The following is a 20,388-nucleotide window of genomic DNA, read 5'->3' as shown; positions in this document are numbered from 1 at the left end:
AAATCTCTTGGCGGGCAATTGGGATTTCTTTTGTTTCAAGTTTGCGATGAAATTGCCGCAGATAAGCTTGATGAAAGTGTCTGAGGCAGATACAGAGCGTGCGAGTGAGAGAGAGTGAGAGGGGAGCAGGAGGTGGGCCATATGGCGACACAGATTTATCTAAGACTGGGCAATCTGCCTGAGCGCTCAGTCTGCTGGCAGCGCTGCAGAGTAATTTGTTTGCCCAATGACAGGCAGACAACAAAAGCGACCAGGCTACACCAGCAGCAGCACGAGCATGAGCAGCAGACTAGCCTTGCGACAAGCCAAAATACAATATTTAATTATATCGCACCGAGCAACAAGTTGAAGGCGCTGTCTGAAAATGATTTTCCTTCGCGCTTAAATCAAACTACTGCATGTGGAATTTTAAGTGGCCCTTGTCTCGCCCATTGCCAAGAAAACATGCACAGCATCGTCATCGGCATCAGCGAATCGGCCAATGTATTTTTGTGCCAATTATTTTATGCTGCTCATGATCAAGTCTGGGGGAGGGGCACGTTGCCTACTCATAACTTTTCAGCTTCTGCACTAGGGAAAATTAGACTCACGTTGTGCTGCCAACTGTTCGCTCTAAACAAAGTGGAAGTGGCTCTCCATTTGATGTGCAAGCAAACGGAAAACTGAAAGGAATGGAAATGATTGAAAATTTTGTACATTTTGCTCACAATTTTCAATCGCGGCCAATTCTTGTTATTTTATTCGACATATGCGCAATTTGTTTGCATTTTAATATTTTGTTTACGGCCGAGCGACGCTTTCCGACTTCAGTTTTACAATATCTGTTTCATTTTGCCAATTTGCTGGCGGTTTAACTCAAATGTCATTTGCCAAGCAGATAAACCAACAATGAAAAAGTGTTGGGTGGCACAGAAGAGGCGGGGCTAAGGGCAGGGGCGGTCGCTTAGGGAGCTCCTCTCTGAGAGCTGCCCTGAGAGCAAGCGCCTTGGGAACTGGCACACATCGCAATCCGCAGAGGCGTGAGCCATTTCCCAGCAGAGAGAGCGGAAAATGCGCACAAAATGATAAACATACGAGCATTTTCTTGATTTCTCAAATGCTCTTGTAGTAGCTGTATGAGAATGGGCGCAAACACAGGTATGCACGGCATAGTAGACAATAGATATCTCTTATAAGGCACAAGAACTTTTGAGACTGTAGAATGAATTGCATTAGGCTTAAAATAATATTTTAATATTTCATAGTATTTATAATTATTTTATTATTATTATTATTATTATTTTTTTTTTTTACCCTGAACCCATCGAAAATGGGAAATCAGGGTATAATGTTTTTGTGAAAAAGTAAGCACGACGAGCTGAGTCTATATAGCCCTGTCTGTCTGTCCGTCCGTCCGTCTGTATGAATGCCGAGAATTCAGAAGATATAAGAGCTAGAGAGCTGAAATTTTGTGTGCATACTCGTGTATACCATACGCAGTACGAGTTTGCTTTATTTTTCGATAGCTCATCCGATAACTTATTTATCAAGAATAATCGAAAAATTGATTTTGTTTTTTGAGCCTCATTGGAATACTATTAGACGTGGAGATTTGCTGCGTATATACATATGATGAATACAAACATTTTGTAATCAACAGATTTTGGATACCACGCCCCCTTCTCCCCCCAATTTGTAAAAAACGTTTTTCAAGTACTAGAGACTTGTGCTTTGGAACCCATTGAAAATGGGATATCAGGGTATAATGGTTTTGTTGAAATGTATGTAACAGGCAGAAGGAGGCGTGGCAGACCCCACAAAGTATATATATTCTTGATCAGGGCGACGAGCTGAGTCGATTTGGCCCTGTCCGTCTGTCTGTCTGTCCGTCTGTTCGTATGTTTGAGCACGATTTCAGAAGATTTAAGAGCTAGAGACTTCAACTTTGTTTGTTTAAATGCCCGTATATACAGCGAGCTTATCACTAAAAAACGATAGCTTATTCCGATATTTTTATTGATAAAAAACCTAATCGACGATCACTTAAATATTATATCTCCTACATCTTTCAAGCTAGAGTCTCCAAATTTAAAATGTTTTTGTTAAAACTTACCCCCCACCCCTAAATCCACCGCCTCACCCTCATCTTTGTAAAAGTCGTATATAAAATACTAGAGACTTGTGCTTCGGTATACACATACATTGAAACATTATGATTAAATGAAATTATTCAACAAATAAATTCTCATAATATTGCCAACACTGCAGCGCAACCAAAGCGCAATCGCCTGTATATGCGTGTGTGTGTGTGCGTGTGTTTGTTTGTATGCGTGTGTGTGTGCGTGTATTTGTACGTATTACTTTATGCGCACAATTTCATCCGATATATACAATACAATTTGTGTTTGGCATGCAAAAATCATATATCACATATATCGCATCAGAGATAGAATAAACATGTACTTTGCTCCGAGTATAATCATTGGCCAAATAAATACTTTCTCTCGAGTTATCCCCTAGTTTTCCGTATAATTTTCCTTCCTAATCAGCTAAATATTCTGACTAACAGTTGCTCAATGACTGAGCACAATTGAACTAAGCTCTGAGTTCTTCATGCGCAAACATGTCCAGCTACGCCCACCTTCTGTCTGTGCTGTAAGTAAGTGTTTAACAGCTATCGCTTCTTGTATTATTTGGCTTAATTAAAGAAACGCCAACGTGCATGATTGTTGTTGCTGAATTGATCGTTGCGCAGTGCTCAATTGGACCTCAATGAAAATTCTGTGCGCGAAGTTCTCACAGTTCAAGTAAGACGTGAGCATGACCCGCAGCTCTACAGATATCGAAAGCTTGGGAGAGCATGTGCAATAGGAGACATGCTGCGATCAATGTCAAATGCAATACAAATGTCAAAGTCAGACAAGCCACAGCCGATAATCATTGATGGCCTTACTAAGTGCTAGTTATTGTAATTTAAAACAGATCGTGTGCAAGTTGTGATCAGAAATGAGAAATAAGGCATAATAGCTTTGTTGAGGTACATGTTAGAGGCAGAAGTAGGTATGACAGAGCCTCTAAGTCGAAGCCTAGATTATTAATGAGGCTGTCTGTCTGCCCTTGTGAGAGTCCGTTAGTACGAATGATCCTATTACAGGCACGCACCTATGGCACGCACAGATCATGTTTATTTTCAAATTTATGAAAACTATTTCCATTTCAATAAACATAATCGTAGAATCTATTTATCCAAAGATTTAACTCTGTTATATGCTTGCAATTTCTATACATATTAATGCACACTAAGAATCTCAATTGCTCTTTAGATATTTGTTTAGTTTCTTGCAATAATGATTGGGAGAATTCGAGCTCGATGAGGCTACTTTTAGTCCGTCACAAAAATTACTGTCAGGTCAAAAGCAAAGTATAAAGTCTAAAACACCAGACGAGGAGTGTAAAGCGCGAGGGCGTGGCAGTCACGATGTCGATTGCCGCATTGGTAACTTGAGCTAGAAAGGGTTTCGTGGTTAGTTCGCGTTGCATAAGTCGTATTCAAGTGCACTCATAACTGTAGATCTTGTTGGGTTGATGGGTGGCGGCAGGCGGGAGGTGTAAGGGGAGGCCTGACTAGCTGACAATGGCGTTAGGCTTGTAATATGAGCACCCGCTAGTGGTTTGAGCCGCATTCAAATAGCCCCCGCTTCATTTTCACATTATTTTGTTCAACTTTTTACCATTTTTTACCCGAGATTTATTTCAATTTTATTTTGTATATCATTTTTGTCTTTTCGTTGAAGCAGGCAAATTCCATTAGCTTCCTGCCCTTTATGTGGTCCCTGCTGTTGTTTTTACAGCCCAATTGTTGTTGCTGAAATTGTTGTCGCTCTGTTTGCAACGCTTCTTGCTACTAATTTGTCAAACATTAAAAAAGAGTCGTAAATATAACAATCAGCTTTGGACATTTTGACATTTGGCGCTGATGTATTTTTTTTTTTTTTTTTTGTGTTTTTTTCGTGTGCTGCCAACCGTGAAGGTTATACAAAAAATATACCCAGCTATAAATATATACATAGGTATAGAGACCATATATACGTAAGTGTGTGTATATTGGCTTTTGTGTGTGTGTATGTGTGTTCGTGTGTGTGGGTGGGTGTGGGAATCGACGTCAGCGCTTAGCACAGAACAAAAGGTTAAAACAAATATGAACTCGCTGTCAATTGAAGGTTTTTCACTTTTTGTTTGTGTACGTATAATGGCTGCCGATAAGATCCAGCTGGATCAAATATGTAGTAAAATTAGGGTAAGTGTGAGACTATCTGATAAGCACTTGAGCAAATGAAAGAATGCGTTTAAATTAGCAAGAGAATCATAATAAAACTATACATAAAAATATATATAATCTTACGAAAATAAGAATTGGTGTCTTCGATGACATACATATATGTCATGTCTGCATATTATCGAGATAAGCATTACATATATTGTCAGCCTAAAACTCATGTCTTTAAAGTGTGAAATGTCAATTAAAATTGTCAATTATCGATAACATTTGACAACGAATTGCATTAGTTACCCCAACCGAAGAGATTTAACTTCAGCATAGTATAGATATATCACTGTGTTTTTGGATATCCCTAGTCGAGTGACTGAGTATTTCAGTAATTGCTATAACTACAACAACATCAACATCATTATCAAGTGAAATTGCTGTGCAACATGTTTTCGTACCCTCCGAGCTGGCAATTGTCAACTGCGTCGGCAACGTCGACAAGGCAAATTAGCATTAGCATGAGTAATTAACTTAAATACAATAGAACAATTTAGTTTTCCAAATTGCGCACGAAGCGTCGACGTCGACGTTGACGTCAACGTAAACGCCGCCGTCTCCGTCTACATTGTTCCCGTCCTTGTCTCTGTGTGTAGCCTCTACATAAAACTATCTCTTTCTCACTTACTCTCACTGTTGATGCTCGTACAATTGATAATTTTTGCATGTGAAAAGGAGCCAAGGCCAGAGGGAGGGAGTTGACTATTGCAGATAGAGACACAGAGAGCGCGTGAGAGAGAGAGAGAGAGAGAGAGGATTGTATAGATGGTGCACAGTCATGTCACCATTTGGGTCTGTAATTACGCGAACACACGCCAGCTGAACGCGAATAGAAATGACCGCTTCAGCGGATATCGACGCTATGGAGCACGGAATGTCAACGCATACATGTAGGTGTATGTACGTATGCATGTGTGTTAAGTGCCCGCCTCATGAATATCCGCCACATGCCAGATAACCTCACATTGGCATCTGTCGTTGGGCTGAACATTGTTTTTCGCTCTAACTGCTAATCAGTTGATATCGCGCGTTACGCGTGCGGATCAGCTCTATACTTTTGTATAATTTGTGTGTTGTGATTGCAAATGGATATTTGATGACCCACATTCCAGCTCAGTCGTCTGGTACAGCTTAATTTAATTCTGTTGGCTAAATTGCAATTTGCCTTCAGCCCCCGAATACTTGCGTGTTCGATCAAAAATCAGATATTATATGTGACGCATGTGCTGCGATGCATACCTGCAATTAAAGAACAATAACAGTCATTAGATTTGTGCGTTCTTCGACAATATAAGTTTAAGTTTGAGTGGAAATTAAACAAACAAACAGATAAATAGACATTAATAATATTTTGTATTAAGTATATCAACTAATAATATTCAATTCACTAAGAGAGAACCAATTTTATTCAAGGTCTCTGTCATACGTTCAGGGCTCGCAAGCACATTTGCATATTATATATACATAAATAAATATGTATATACATATATATTATTATGCCAGTATCTATTCTTTTTGTACATCAATGACGCATAGCCATTTTACGTACATGTAGCGCTGGCTCCTCTGTATCATCAAGCAAATAAAGTGCTTCGGGGAGAATATTATCTAGAAGCATTTTGATTGTTGAAAATTGCGTGCTCATTGAATTGCAGCCGTGATATATGTTCAAGGGGTTACGAGTCTTATTGGGCTTGAACAATTCGATTTTTATGGCCTCGGACAAATGCCGAATCAGCATTGTGGCAGTACAATGGACAGCTAACGCATTTAACCCATGTTATCCCACACAATTATGGCATAAAAATGTTGCCAGCCAGCGTGTCAGCCAATCGCTTTCCAATGCTCCGAGAAGGACGAAGGCAGGAAAAGAGGATTTGCTATTTTCGTTTTTTCAGTTTCTCCTTCAGCTTCTGCTTCAGCTTTTGCTTTTTAATGCACAATGCTCAATGGGAGTTATTTTCTATGCATGCCACAATTTGAAATTAAGCAGGAGGATTGCTTGCTGTTGCCAGCCCCGTCCTGTGAGGTAACGGATGCGGCCCGGGGCCCTGGCTAGGAGTTTGGTGCGCCTTTTCAGGCTTAAATGGGCGGAAAAGAAAATTATGTTTACGCAAAGTGGAAAGAAAGGCGAGCGGCGCACCAAAAGGAGTTCGCTTTTCTATGCCATACTCCCAGGCTCATTGTTTGTGACACTCTGCCACCTCTACTTCCCTCCGCACCCAAGTGGGACAAGCGGCCGTTGCGCACTCCGATTAAAGCACCAAGCGCTTCGTTGCTTCAGCATCCAACTCCCAGCTTCCCTTCCGCAACTTACATGCAACTCAAATTAAATGAATTGCTCAACGCGCAAAGCCTCCCCCGGTCAGTCAGCCAACCCGTCAGTCGCCAGTCACCAGTCGCCACCCGCCAACCCCTCACTGGACCCTTCTTCAGGCTCAGCTCCGGCTGCATCTGCTACCCCTTTGGCGCTCCATTTAAATTGTGCTTCAATGGTTTTTGACCAGGTTTTGTTTGTTGCTCGGAAGTTGTTGCGCTGCCTGCATTAACCGACTGGAAAGTGGTCCGCCGGAAAGTTGCAGCCTCTGCTTCGGCCTCTGCCCGACCGGGCCTGCAGGTACTTAGCTAGGTAAATGAACTATGAAACACTCTGCTGAATAATTTACGTGCGTTCCCATAACGAAAACATCGGCCACTCGAAGCGCTGATCGACTGTACAAGCTCTTTTCTCCGGTAACTTTTAAGTGCATGGGCGCACAACAGGCCGTAAGCATGCACTACAATTAAAGTTCACCTCGGATCAGCAAATACACCAATCGACTAATCGATTCAATCTCGAAAACAATTCAATCATGCAAAAGACTTTGCAAGCCTAATTTCCTATAGAAATAGGATTATTGGGAATTCTTGATATTTTAGATGGCCATTTCATCTTATAGATTTCACAACGTCCTCTCGCCTTATATCTGAGAGCTTTTCAGGAACATGCGGTCTGTGTCTCAAAGCTAGGCAGCTTCAATATGTATATCCATCCTTTTCCTCTCATTATTATTGGATTTTAAAAAAATCCAATTTATATTTTAGCTTCCAAAAGCTTTAAAGCTCTTTTAATTATTAATGCGCTTTCTTTAGTATTTAATCAACCAATTTTGTTACATAACCGAACCGATTATCTGCCTAATTTTTCTGTAGCTTTAAACAGCTTTTAAGCGATTTATTTTGTTTTAATTTATTTATTTTTAAAATCATCTTGAACTTTTTTCAGATGCAGCTTTAAGTTGCACTGATTTGAGTGGCTTTAGGACGTACTTTGCATATTTATATTGGTAGCTGCTGTTTGCAACGAAGGAGCCGTGGCTCTGCTTGCATAAAACATCAAACGTTGTGCCAAAATGTGAAGGTCCCAGCGCGCACTCGACCTACGCCCACGCCCACTCCCACGCCCCAACAAAGCACGAAATCGCATGCTAAACAAATAAGAGCAGCATATAAAAGCAGAAAATACCTTGCAATAAACCAGGGAGTAACTGAAACTGGGTCTACAAGCCCCTCCCCCAGCAATCCATTCACATTCGCGTTCTGCAGCGAGGCGAGTTATGGTTTGATATTCTTTTCTCTTTTCATTTTGGCATGCAGCGATTTGTTGTTGTTGTTGTTGTTGTCGTTGTCGCTGTGGCTGTGGCTGTTGTTGTTATTTGGTTTGGGGCAAAATAAAATTGTATGTACAAAAAACGCCCTAAAGTTGATTTCCGGTTTCCGCTCAAAAGGCCGCCGCCTGCGCGTTCGTGTGAGAATTGTGTGCTGCCTGCAGCCTAACTGCAGGTGTTTGTATAACAGCCTCTGAATATGTATATGTGTGTGCGCGTCGGAGTGTGTGTGAGTCTACATTTTTCATATTTGATGATTGACTTTAACTGCCAGAGGAAACAAGCGCACATACCAGTCAAAGCTGTTGCCATAAAGTGCTGGAATTTTTGGAATTCATTTGGCTGCAGGTGCTTGCGGGGATTTCAGAGAGCAGCCATAATGACTGCGAGAGGACGGCAGCTAATGATTCAACCAAGGAGCGAAAATCAAATTGGCAACTCGTTGTCACAATATTAAAATGCCAAACCAAAGGCAAATCATCAATGCAGGCTCGCCAAGGCTGAGCTAATATAGTTGGCAGAGGAGAGAGAGGGGCAAAACTGTAGGAGAATAAGTAGCAGGAGGAATGTGCAGGCGTGGAGGGGAAAGTGTGAGAGGCATGCCTGAGCTGCTCTGCCGTCTGCATTGTTGTGATGGACAGCCGCACATTTCCGCACTAATGAATGCCACTAAAGTGCGCACAGATCAAGCAGCAGCACGCGCCAAGCAGGCTCCTTTCGTTCTCTCTCTCTCTCTCTCTCTCTCTCTCTCTCTCTCTCTCTCTTGCTTTATATTTGTTTGTATTTCTCTGTCTGAAGTTCGTCAAATGGCCAAACAATGGCCACAAATCTGCGGCGCCTATGCAACACAATGTCTACTCGGCTCGCCCTGCTGCCGTGCCATGTGGCACCGTCATTTGTCTTCGCAGCTGTTGCTCTGCTGAGCTGCTGGGGCTGCCTGGGACTGCCTGGGACTGCTGGCTGGCTGGATAGCTGGATGGCTCCCTTGTTTGCTAGGGTCCTGTGGCATGTGCCTTGCGTGTTGTCAACGCATTACACGGCAACATGTTCAACACATTAGCAGCTGAAGAGTGGGCACGGCGCAGCGCTGCTGCGGGCCATAAAACACGAATGTTGCTGCCTCTTGTTATTTGTTCAACAATTTTCCATTACCGCGCGTGTCCCCCAATCGGCCATTCGCACTCTTTACATTTGCAATTTGAGTGAAAATAAATAAAAACAAAATCAACCGCAGCGTGTGTAAATTAAATTTCAAACAGGGACAACAGCGAGCAGCAGACTTCAGCCTATAAATTTTCAATTGATACTCCGGTCTTTCGGCCATTCCGATATAAATATTTAATTGCATTTAACCTTTCTGCCAACCTAACCGCAAAACTTTCAACTTGCAAGTAAAAATAATAAAATTAAAATGAAATAAAATCCCACGTAAAAAAGGCGACAAAACACAAATGAAACTTCAATTATTCCACGTAAAGAATAAGCCAGCAACAATAGGCGTGGCCGGAATGTGAAAATGTCATTGAAGAAGAAAAAGTAAAAGGAAAACGGTTAGGTTTGCCTCCTTTGGTCACGATCTGGTGTTTACATGGGACAAGGGACATGGGACACACTGGAACTTGGTTTGTTTGTTGGACAGCGCTAAAAGCAACGTGTCTTTGCAGCTCACCTTCCCTCGGACTCACATGCTGCTGCCCCGGCCACTTCCCTCACTTGTTTGTTTGCTGATTTGTTTGACTTGCGTGTCGATGATGACACAACACAAAAAGTGAGCAAACCCAGCCAACAAAGCGGCCAACGCGGGCCAAAGCAAACTCAACAACTACAGGAATAACAAAAAAGGAAGCGGAAGAAGAAAAAGTAGGCAGACCAGCAGGAGCAGGAGCCGAAGCAGCGGCAAATCGGTAACTGAATTTTTCCGTTTATAAGCCAGGAAACCAACAGGAAAAAATTGAAAATTTGTATGTAAAAAAAAAAAGAGAAAAAAACTTATTATAATCATAACAAGTAAGAAGACTCTAGTCGAGACTGCTCGACTAGGAGATACCCTGAACCCTCCAAGCTGATATTCTTATCATTCTGCACTTCTTTTATGCACGCACACATACATTTACATCCACCCTCACGCGCCCGCGCTCAGCTAACTGCGCAGTAAGCAGCGACTGCGCTTGGGCTGCGCTGCAGTGTGGGCAATAGTATGAGAATTTACTTGGTGAATAACTTCGTTTGTAAACATACGATCTTAATGAAATTTTCAGGGCGTAATTATATGGTCAAAATGTGTGTACATTCCAAAGCACAAGTCTCTAGTACTTGAAATACGTTTTTTACAAATTGGGGGCGAAGGGGGCGTGGTATCCAAAATCTGTTGATTACAAAATGTTTGTATTCATCATATATATATACACAGTAAATCTGAAGTCTCTACATCTAATAGTACTCCGATGAGGCTCAAAAAACAAAATCAATTTTTCGATTATTTTCGATAAAAAAGTTATCGGATGAGTTATCGAAAAAATAAAGCAAACTCGTACTGCGTATGGTATACACGAGTATGCACACAAAATTTCAGCTCTCTATCTTTTATATCTTCTGAGATCTCGGCGTTCATACGGACAGACGGACGGACGGACGGACGGACGGACGGACGGACAGACGGACAGGGCTATATCGACTCAGCTCATCGTGCTGGTCAAGAATATATATACTTTGTGGGGTCTGCGATGATTCCTTCTGCCTGTTACATACTTTTTCACAAAAACATTATACCCTGATTTCCCATTTTCAATGGGTTCAGGGTATAAAAAGGACAGCAGAGAGAGAAAGGGAGAGAGAGAGAGAGAGACAGGACAAAGAAATCAACAACTGACCCAAGCGGAAATTGTTGCAAATGTCAGCAACAATTTCATTCTCTGTGTTTGGGTTTATTTTCGTTTTCCCTGCTGTTGCGTATGCGTGTTTATTTTACTTTATTTATTGTGTGTTACGTATACGCCACATGGCTGCGACAGTTGGAGAGACGGCCAGTGGTGCCTACGGATTGCCAGTTAACGGCACTTTCGACACGAAGCTCACACAAAAATGCCCAGACAGGGGGCAAACGCCTGATGATTTAAGCACGCAAATGATCACACACGTACACACACGCACACACACACGCAGAATACAGGATGCAGGATACAGGAAGCGTGCGCTTATGGCAATACAATTGAGGGCGCTTAAATTCAATCGACAATAAGCAGAACTGACACAGAGTGAGAATTCAGCAAATGCGTGGAATTTCAATTGACTAAAAATTATTTCAAATAAGTCTATGATTATTGGGCGGAATTGGAGTCCTCAACTTATGATTTTAGCAGGTAGTTTAAGTTTTATTTTAATGAAGTAATTTACAATAATTGGAATATAATCAAAATTAATATAGTGGATTGATGAAAGAGCATTCTCTGTGTCTCATCATATATGTCGTATCGGTTCACGTTAATATTAGACAGAATGTAACAGCTCGCACTATTCGAGTATGTTGGAATCTTAATGAACTATGTGTATGTCATTTAAGTTAGCCACGCCTTCTTCTGAAGCATTCAGGGTATAATAAATTAAATTTAAAGCTATATTTGGCTTTTTGTTCAATGCTTCACTTCTGAGAAATTTCTCACTCGGAAATCAATTTCTTAGAAATATTCATTTTGTTTGCATTGCGTGTATAGACGTTTTGTAAATTCCATTTTTCAATGTTGTGCAACACGCTGCGTATGCGTAATATTCGCAATTTAAAAGAGCAAATGCTTCAGACATGGCGTGTGCTATTCTACTAAAGGATATTCCCTAATTAGTTATCGCCGTCGCGCTCTCTTGGCACCGTTCGCCTGCCCCTGCTTCCCCAACCCTTTGCTTCTTGCTCCCTTCTTTGCCAATTTCATTTATGAGCCGTTTGCATGTTGTCGATTTGATGCCAGCTCGTAAACGGCGCACAGCAAAACAACAATTGGCCGAGCAACAGCTAATGAGCTATAAAAAACGAGAGAGAGAGAGAGGTAGAGGGAGAGAGAGAGAATAAGAGCAGAGCGCGAGCGAAAATAAGCGACTTAATCAGCGATAGGAGCGAAACAGCCGCTGGCGCCGATGATGACGAAACTCGCAAGAAGGATAATGACCAAGATGTTAAATGCGTCCGCAGGGCTGAGCAAAGCGCTAAACCGGATCAAGGGATATTAATGATGCAATTCTGCAATTCACCTCAGACGCGTTTGCGGGAAATTCATTGCGCACTTTCATAATTAAGAGTTATGGTTACTAACCGAGAGGGTGATGGAGAGGGAGCGGGTGAGGGTGATGGTGGGGGTGGTGGTGGGGCAGAGGGAAAACACGTCCTGCTGTGGTGCCGAGCAAACAGAACTTATTAATTTCTGCATTATTTAAGCGTGTAATTTATGTGCACAGTTTACATTTTTAATTGCATTACACGGTGTGCGGTTAATGCATGTTAAATGCATGCCATCGACACGGAGCGCCAGAGAGAGAGAGGGAGAGAGATATAGAGAGAAAGAGAGCGGGAGAGTGTAGCTCTGACAAGGAAGAGCATGTGAGACAACTGTAATATGGTCGTTTGTTTAATTAATTGAACTTTAATCAGCGACAGCTGTCATATGTGCTCGCTATATGCTATGCTGAATGTATCAGAACGTTGATTTTCCTTTTTTATTTATTTATTTTGTTTTTACTGAAAAGGTCAGCAAAAAATGTAAATCGAATCCAATCGAATCGAATCGAGCCGGCATTCACTTAAAGTCTGCTTGCACTTTGCGCAATTAACTTAAGTCTGGCACAAATTATTTCCGATAACATCTTTCACCTGCGACCTTTTTAATAATTTCATTTAACGCCAAATTGTCTAAGGCGGAATTGAATAGGACTCTCGGACAAAGAAGAACTCGACAAAAAGGTATAAAGAAGGTGGCTAGGGCAATGGACACCAGGCGAAGGTGCTGAGCGAAGCGAGCACTCGAAGTATTTTGAGTGGATATTGGCGAAACACAAAATGACACGCAGCCTGTCCAGAGCTTGACTTAAGTACTTAAGTGTTAGCAGACCAAAATTATTTCAGGCACTTTAACTTATTCCTTTACTCTTTCACCTTTACACTGAAGGTTTTAATTGAGGAAGTAAAATTTAAGTAAATCTCAGATAGAAAGAGTTTTATAAATGTATGCTTATATGTGTATTTTATTTCATAATTTATTTTTCTATGACATCTATAACCTACTCCTACTTCTAAAATCAAATATACATTTCAGAATTCATTTTTAAACCGTTAGAAATTATCACGTTCCATCTCACGCTGCCATCTCTAGCTCTCATCTCTGGCTCTTTATGTATCTGTGGAGCAAATCGGGTTGGCGCGCGCTATCGGAAAAGGCAATCGAGCAAATTCTTGCATCCTGGCCGCCAATTGTGGCCGGCTGAAATGGCGCTTGGCATTTCTTAGCCACTTGCCGCCACTTCCGCCGTCTGCACTTGAGCACAAATCGTGAGCCATTAGGGCGTCAAGTGGCGGGAGGTTCGAGGGAAAATACGGAAAACGGCTTAAAAGCCTTGTCACAAAACTCTTTTTATTTTGGCATTTAAAAACGGGCGCAAACAAAAACGCAAAAATGGCAAAACAAAATACTTAACGTTGACATTTCACTTAGCGAAAATGAACGAGGGGCACCCGCTATTTACTTCTATGTGTGTGTGTGTTTATGTATTGATGTGCGGGTGTGTGTGTGTATGCAAGCCCCTGGGGACACACAAAAGTTGTTTAGAAATTCATCGAGCCAAAAGTTGGTTCGCTTGCCCCAATCGACTTGTCTGCAATATTTGCTCTCTAGCCAGGCTCTCTTCTCCCTCTCTCACTCTGTGCCTCTCTCGCTTGCACACTGGTATATTTATAGCTATGGCGTATGTCAAGGCGACAAATAAATTTTTGGACAGCAATTTCATGCAACGTGCCGAGCAGCAGAGCCACCAAAATAAAAACAACATCAAATAGGAGCAGCAGCAAAATGTTGATTTGCATTTGCCACACAACAGACGCAGCGAAGCAGGAGTCGCCACACCAGCCACAAGGCTCAAGAGACAACCAACAAACGATTCGCGTCATATTGCAATTGCTCATGAGCGTTGAGTGGCGTTGCCAGCTGCAACAGTTGCTACAGGCTGCGCGGCATTGCCAGCTGCCAGTGCAGAGGTTAGGGCTGATTTGCAACGCCACCTGGCGCTCAGCCTGGACACGGTGCAACTTTGTTTGCATGTGACAACATGATAAAGCACAAAAATGCCAAACTGCACAACTAAAACTAACTCAGGAAATAACAACAGAGAAGGAGTGGGAGTGAGAGAGAGAGAGAGGGAGTACGTTGCCAAGAAAGAGCATTTTGACAGCTATTTTGCCACTTGGCAATTTCCTCCGTCGAGAGTACATGACAAAAATTGTAGAGTATGCTGCAGGACGTTAGAGGTGGTGCAGTGGTGCAACGTTGCGGTGGTGGGACGTTGCGGCCGTACGTTAGGTAAGGCAAATTTTTCTTGTCGAAAACTCTGGCAGAAAGTTAAAAGTTTAATTGTGCGCAACGCTTAAAATGCAAACGCTGGACAGTCCGAGCAGGAAGAGGGGCGGGCAGGAGACGAAGCTGAATGCAACATCTGTGACAAGTTTTATTAAGTTTATTTTATATTTTTGCATTCGTGCGTGGGGCTGCGAGTGCGGGGAAGGGGAAGGGGAAGGGGGAGGGGGAAGGGTTAACGACGTGCTGCCACAAACTTGTCGGCTGGCATTCTGGGCGGATAGAGAAAAGCGCTTTGTTGCAACTTTGATAAAATCAAATGTGGAAGCTGCAAATAGAAGGTAGGACAGGGCAAGGCATGGCATGGCATGGCATGGGATGAGGGGCTGCCATGTTGTCACACACACACTTTTTTATGCACCCACTTGACTGCCCAATGGCCTTTGCAAGACGCAGTTGAAGCGGCGCCCGGGCCGGACAATGGCCACTTAAAGCTCCGGCCAGCGCGCTCGTAAAACGTTTAAATGAGAGAAAAGAAGTGCAGCCCATAGGCCAGAGCAGCAAGTGGGGCAGGAGCCGAACCTGGAGCTAGAGGTGGAGCAGCGTCTGCTGAAGCGACAGGTAATGCATATCCTTGAGGGCAGCTCGTCGGATGTGTGTAAAATATTTAAGTGCCATCAGTTGCTGTCATACTTTTTTAATTGACTTATCAATAATTCATGCAGAGCAACACTCGCACAAACAGAGCGTGCACTGCGAGAAACACAGAGAGCGAGAGCGGGAGAGAGACAGACTGCATATGGTAGTGTTATTCATATATACAAATGAAGTCAGTGGCTGGGCGCGAATGCGAGAGGTGAGACAACTACGAGAGGCCGAGGCGCAGTTTGGCCAGGTCGACGACTCGCCTTGGATTTACACACACACGCACACAAGTACGCTAGATGGCGCCTCAACACCTCCAACTGAACACACTGCTGAAAAATATTCGTAACGTTCAATCCTTAAACTGCATACTGAAATAGATTTTACATGGACAAAAGTTTTTATTTATATTTGTAAATATTGATTTATATTTTTACATATTTATTTATATATTTTAAATGTTTTTTTTATTATATTTTCGAGTATTTATAAAATCAATAATAATAATAACTGAATTTTAATTTATTCTTTAGTTTTTGTATATTACTTTCTGATATTTCTCATTCAATTTACGCTAGATAACGCCACCAATGTGTATCAATTTGTATTTTCGTTGCTTCATAATTTTGAATTAATTTTTTTTATATACATATATACAAATTTAGTATTTATAAGATCATTTCAAAATTAGTATTTTAGTTTTTGTTATATTTAATTACATGTTATGGTAGATGCTGCCACTAATGCGAATCTTTTAATTAATTTTTATTATTTTATCTTAAAATATTATCCAATTATTGTTTGAAATTTTTTTTGTATTATTAATTGTTTTTATCAATAGTTCGAGTTTTTTCTTTAAGCTATTTAGGTGGGAACTCATAGTCATAGTTGTTATTATTTTGGTAAAATATTTTGTTATTATCTATAGAAAATTCAATTTAAAATTTTTATTATTTGTAGAAAATTTTTCCAGTGCTATTTATATTAAATTTGATTAATTCAAGTGATATGTGAGTTAATTCGTTCTCAGAATAACTGCTGCAAATACTTTACGTTCTCGCGCTCATCTTTATCTCGTGCTCCACTTTTGGCAATTTCAGCTGCAGCCAAACTGAAGGAACGTGATTGATGCATTTTTAATGCGCTTTTTGGAGCATCGTTTCGCACTGCAGCCGTGGAATGGGTTGACGGAGGAGTTGTGATTGCGCATTCATTTGAAAAATGCAATTGTGGCTGAGCGACCATTAAAAACCCTTTAAATAAATTTTAGTTGACACCTCGCGCAGAACTGCAGTAGCAGCAGCAGGAGGAGAGCATCATAAATATTATTTGAGAAACATAATCAGGGCAAAGGTTGAGGACGCTAAACAAAAGCAACGCACCAGAGCATATGCGTCAAGGATAAAATCAAATTTAACGCATCGCTTGCATATCTGCAAGGGCTGCACTAGAAGGAGGAGGAGGAGGAGGAGAAGGAGGAGGATTATGAGGATGTAGAGAGTCTTCTGAATGCTTTGAGTTTTGGCTATGCTCTCTCTGAGCTGCTTAAAGAAAGGCCACGTAGCACTTGACATAAGCAGAGACAAGCACACATATACATACACATACACACATATATACACATGCACTCTCACAGAGGAGGGCGTTTAAGTGAGAGAACTCTGGGCGGGGAGCTGGGGCGTTGGGCACGTGCCGTCGGCTTACGCGCCGTCTGCTCTGTGGGAAGCCGTCGCCATATGAGAAAAATCAGCGTGAAAAATGTGTAGCAGAAGACGAGGCGCATAATCAAAAGTAAAGCAGCCAAAGGATGGCCAAAGCAGCCCTCGTGCTGTCGAGCCTTTGCTGAGGATGCACATGCTGAGGCTGCTGCGCTCTGCCCAACATAATGCAATATTTCAAGCCACAAAGCAACAAAAAATATTAAATGGGAAAAAACAAAAACCAAGCCGCCAAACTCTTGCGCCCGGAGCTGCTGGCTGATGCAGGCAGCGCATGCAGCTCTACACGTCAAAACGGCACTGGGAATGGGACCATACATATATATTCATGTTTATGTATGTGTGTGTGTGTTATAATACATGCACTTGAGATATCGATTTTGGACCTGCTTGCCAAAGCTTTATTATGTGCGCTTCCACTTTCGCCGTGTTTCTTAAATGTTATTCGATTTCATTAACTTGCCATGAATAATATTGTATGTAACTTATAACAGATTCATACTAGAGATATTAAGGCCAGCGATAGTATAGAAAACGGCTGAAGTAGGAAACTATATAATATTTGTTTATTAGATAGCTTAAACGTAAGAGTATTTTATATCACAATCGAGGTTTAGGTAATTATATGAAAATATTTATTGCACGAAAAATATTTTTAGCGTCTCAGCAATGTTCATGTAAGCGTCTAAATTCGTAATGCCAAGAACCTATACATTTTTTTTTTAGATAATCCATGGCCACGTGAGCGTAATATTTAAATTAAAAAAATTATATAAATTTTATTTTGAAACTAATATTGTACTAATTTCTGCCAAGTGAGTTTTAAAAAAAATAACGCATTTAGGTTTTAATAACTTATTCAGTATTTTTAAAATCAATTTAGTTTTAGTTTATTTGGTTTCATCGCATTATCCTTATAATAAACTAGGGCGGCAGGGATTTTTTTATAGGTCGATAGTGGTTGTGTGACAACGTGTGACAGCACTATTTTCCAGCTCTAATTCCGAGTATACACAAGTATATGTTATACTTATAGGAATTTATAAAATATAGTGCAGAAAATTAAATAACATTTTATTGTTTCCCAGTAGTTCCGAAATATATTTTTGTTAAATTATTTTTCTACTCAAAATAAAAAAGAAAATTCTTGTATTTATATAAAATATTAAAAAAAAAATGTTTTTTGTTTCATTTAAAATAATTATAAAATTACTTTCCTAAACTGGAATTGTTGTTTAGCTTTCAAGATAATCTATCAGTTTCTAACTTTATTCTTTGCGGTGTCGTCGTGCAGCTACTTTATTTTGACATTACCTGTGGATTGATCCACTCTCCTGTTAACTACCTTTGCGCTGTGAGCTCGAACCCTCATGCTAAGCCAATATTTCATTGAAGTACATTGGATTGCATTGTATTGTACATTGGATCAACCGATTGCTGCTCGAGCGACATTTGGGCGCAAATCTAGTTTGCCTGGGTTTTTTGTTTTCGTTTGTCTTTTGCGTACTACCGTAATCCCTAAGCTGTCTCGCAGTTGGCTCGGCATAACACGAGCTCTGTCTGCATTGTGATTGTAACGGGGGTTTGGGACGTGGCACTTACCTCTTCCTCATTGCTGGCCGTGTTCACGGAGTCCATACTCTGTGAGAGTCCCAGCGGGGCGAGCGCCATTTGATTTTCCATTATGCTGGCTTCTCTGCTTATTGTTGTCGCTGTTGCTGCTGCTGTTGTTGTGTTTGTGTTGTTGTTATTGCTGTCACTGGCGACTGTTGCTGCGGCACTGGCACTGCCTGCCGGCGAGGGAGTCGTCGGCGCCGACTCGTGCGACTGTGACTCGTGCGTGGAGCTGCCCGGGGAGTTGGTATTGTTGCTGCTGTTGACTGTAGTTGCTGCTGCTGTGGCAACACTTAGCGCAGTGGTTGCTGCTGGTGGGTGCTGGGCAGCTGCTGCTGCCGTTGAGCTGCTCTGTTGCTGCTGCTGCTGCTGCTGCTGCTGTTGGTGTTGCTTGTTGGTGTTGCTGTTGCTCAGCACCAAGTGCTGCTGTTGCTGCTGTGGTGCGTACTGTGCGTGAGCGTGTCGCAGCTGATATCCACTATAATGGCCAGGCGCTTGCTGCTGCTGCTGCTGTTGGTGCTGTTGCTGCAGCACCGCCACGTGCTGCTGCTGCTGTTGCTGATGCGCCGCGGCAGCTGCAACGGCCGAGTGCTGTAGATGCTGGTTGAGAAGGGCAGCGGCGGCGGCTGCCTGATTGAACTGGGCCAAACGCTGCTGCTGCTGTTGCTGCTGCTGGTGTTGCTGGTGTGCGTAGGCAACCTGCTGTTGCTGTTGCTGCTGCTGCTGTTGTTGCTGGTGGTGCGCGGCAACGGCGGCCGCAAACTGTGTCGGGTGTGCAAAACTCAGCTGATGGCCCTTGAGCGCTGCGGCTGCTGCTGCTGCGGCGGCGGCGGCTGCTGCTGCTGCTGCTGCTGCCGGCGAGGTGGCGTACTGCAGATGGGCACCGGGCGCGGCAACTGCTGCTGCTGCGGGCACGGGCAGCACCGAAACGGCGGCGGCGCACTGGCGCTTGGGCGACGGCGACAACACCTGTGGGGCACTCGCTGGCGTTTGCGGCAGCGTCGGCCTGCGTTTAATCGCAATCGACGAAATGGTGATGGCTTTTTCAAACACTGGCCGCTGGTGTTGTTGGTTGTTGATGGTCGTGGTGTTGGTGTTGGTGCTGGGTATTAGGGATGCTGCTGTCGATGCTGCTGTCGTCAGCGTTGGCGGCGTCGGCGTCGGCGTCGTTGTCACTGCGGGCAGCAGTTGCAATTGTGGTTCGGCGATATGGAGCAGATGGTGATGGCTGCCCAACAGGCTCTGGTTCTGATAGTTGGCTATGTTGGCGACTCAGTTAACCTGCAAAGCAAACAAAGTCAAAGAGAGCAACATTACCACAACATGAATAACAATTGAATGCTGTCTAAAATAAATCTGAGGGCTGACATTGACATGACAGACGACAACTCAATCGGAATTTGAAACATCGAAACAACATTTGCTAACTGCAATCATTATATTAGCTCAAAATGATGAATCGTTCGCTTTGCAACTGCGAATGAAATTTCATTACATAAATCAAATTATGAAAGATAAACATCTATTAGACTGCTAATATTACAATAATAGTAAATAAGTATAAACTGACTACTAGTTAAATTCGTTTTCAGAATCTCTATCATATTGTATACCCATTATACACCCATTAAAAAAATGCTTTAAAACCTATCAATGTAAGCATAGACTCTAGTTCTTATCCATGCAGTTATTCAATTTTAATAAAACTGTACATGCGATAATTACTTTCAATCTGAATTCTGAATTGAACCAGTGTTGTTTCGACGTCAAGGCAGGTTATATAAAAGCTGACTAGAACGAATTGTAAATTTTTTGAAAAGAAAAAGAAAAAACAAAACCAAGAACAGCAGAGTTCAAGAACAAAGACTGTGCCTGTGCTACAATAATGATATGCCAGAGAGCAGCTCATAGAA

At 42.1% G+C, this 20,388-nt stretch overlaps 1 protein-coding gene across 1 annotated transcript in view; it reads right to left on the bottom strand.

The window, feature by feature from the left end:
- The window catches only part of cpo (RNA-binding protein), a 65,407-nt gene extending 45,315 nt beyond the window's left edge, over window positions 1-20,092 (bottom strand). The window contains 2 exon segments of the mRNA XM_089262390.1: window positions 18,464-19,746; window positions 20,089-20,092. Of these exon segments, the coding sequence (XP_089118516.1) occupies window positions 18,464-19,746; window positions 20,089-20,092 (1,287 nt within the window).
- Window positions 20,093-20,388: the final 296 nt, after the last annotated feature.

This window comes from Drosophila navojoa, chromosome 2 (assembly GCF_054131105.1).
Source record: "Drosophila navojoa isolate 15081-1374.11 chromosome 2, UAZ_NAV_1.0, whole genome shotgun sequence".
In the NCBI taxonomy this organism is placed as follows: Eukaryota; Metazoa; Arthropoda; class Insecta; order Diptera; family Drosophilidae; genus Drosophila; species Drosophila navojoa.
This window is presented reverse-complemented; position numbering and strand designations above follow the sequence as displayed.